This window comes from Myotis brandtii, unplaced genomic scaffold, assembly GCF_000412655.1.
Source record: "Myotis brandtii unplaced genomic scaffold, ASM41265v1 scaffold1631, whole genome shotgun sequence".
Taxonomy (NCBI): Eukaryota; Metazoa; Chordata; class Mammalia; order Chiroptera; family Vespertilionidae; genus Myotis; species Myotis brandtii.
Window position 1 is genome coordinate 62,521 of NW_005355967.1, and position 997 is coordinate 63,517.

General features: G+C 53.8%; 1 protein-coding gene across 2 annotated transcripts in view; it reads left to right on the forward strand.

The window, feature by feature from the left end:
- Positions 1 to 359: 359 nt before the first annotated feature.
- DMBX1 (diencephalon/mesencephalon homeobox 1) overlaps positions 360 to 997 on the forward strand; it is a 4,869-nt gene continuing 4,231 nt past the window's right edge. Inside the window, exon 1 of one of the 2 annotated variants that reach the window (XM_005862311.1) lies at positions 360 to 522. In XM_005862311.1, the coding sequence (XP_005862373.1) occupies positions 369 to 522 (154 nt within the window). In that variant the 5' untranslated portion in view covers positions 360 to 368. The remainder of the gene's footprint in view (positions 523 to 997) is intronic. The other variant, XM_005862310.1, reaches the window with a different exon arrangement.

Here is a 997-nt window from a genome sequence, read left to right on the forward strand (position 1 = left end):
CAACCCCATGAGATAAATATGTTATTAGCCCCATTTTGCAGATGGAGGAACTGATGGTCAGAGAAGTTAAGTGACTTAAATGAGATTCCAGGCCATGGAGTCTGACTCCAGAGCCTAGAGCATTAAACCCTGCACAAGCCCTGCTGAGTAAATCAATGAATGAATGGGTGAATGAAGAAATAAGTACAGGAACTCTCACACTCTTAGTCGTGGGCAAGATGGGCCACTTCCTGATGGGTGGCAGAACCTCTTGGGGTTGATGTGGGCGTCCAATTTCTGGGCTAGGGGTTGTGTCTCTCCCAAAGTAGTGTGTGACACCCTGCCTCATGTCACTTCTCCCTCTTCCCTGTCTGCAGGCACATGCCGCGATGCAGCACTACGGGGTGAATGGCTACTCACTGCATGCCATGAACTCACTCAGTGCCATGTACAACCTGCACCAGCAGGCGGCCCAGCAGGCCCAGCACGCCCCGGACTACCGGCCATCAGTGCATGCACTTACACTGGCTGAACGCCTGGCTGGTAAGAGCTGTGGGGGTGGGACTAGGAAGGTTGGGAGTGGAGGAGAGGTCTAGTGGAGGAGACTCTGGAAGGCAGAGATAGGAGGGAGGGCGCACTGGGAAAGTTTCCTCTGGGAAGTTCAAGAAGATCCAGGTCACTTAGCAACAGAGAGGGATGTGAATTCAAAATCTAGGTGAGGCTGACCAGAGCACCCCTCGGTGTGGTTGCCAGCACTGTGCTGGGCGCTGGAGCGGCCCTATGCCTTCAAATTCCCTTAACAACCCTGAGAGGGATTCATTAGCCTATCTCACAGATGAAGAGACTTAGATAGGAGGGTAAGGGACTAGCCCAGAATTTTACAGCCAGGAAGTAGCTGGAGTGCCCAGGGGAGGGAGGAGATTTCAGGCACACGAAGTCATAAATATGAGGGCTCTCATGTTTCATATACCCATGTGCCAGGCACTGTGTGAGGCCTCCCCCCCCCCCCCCCCCCCCC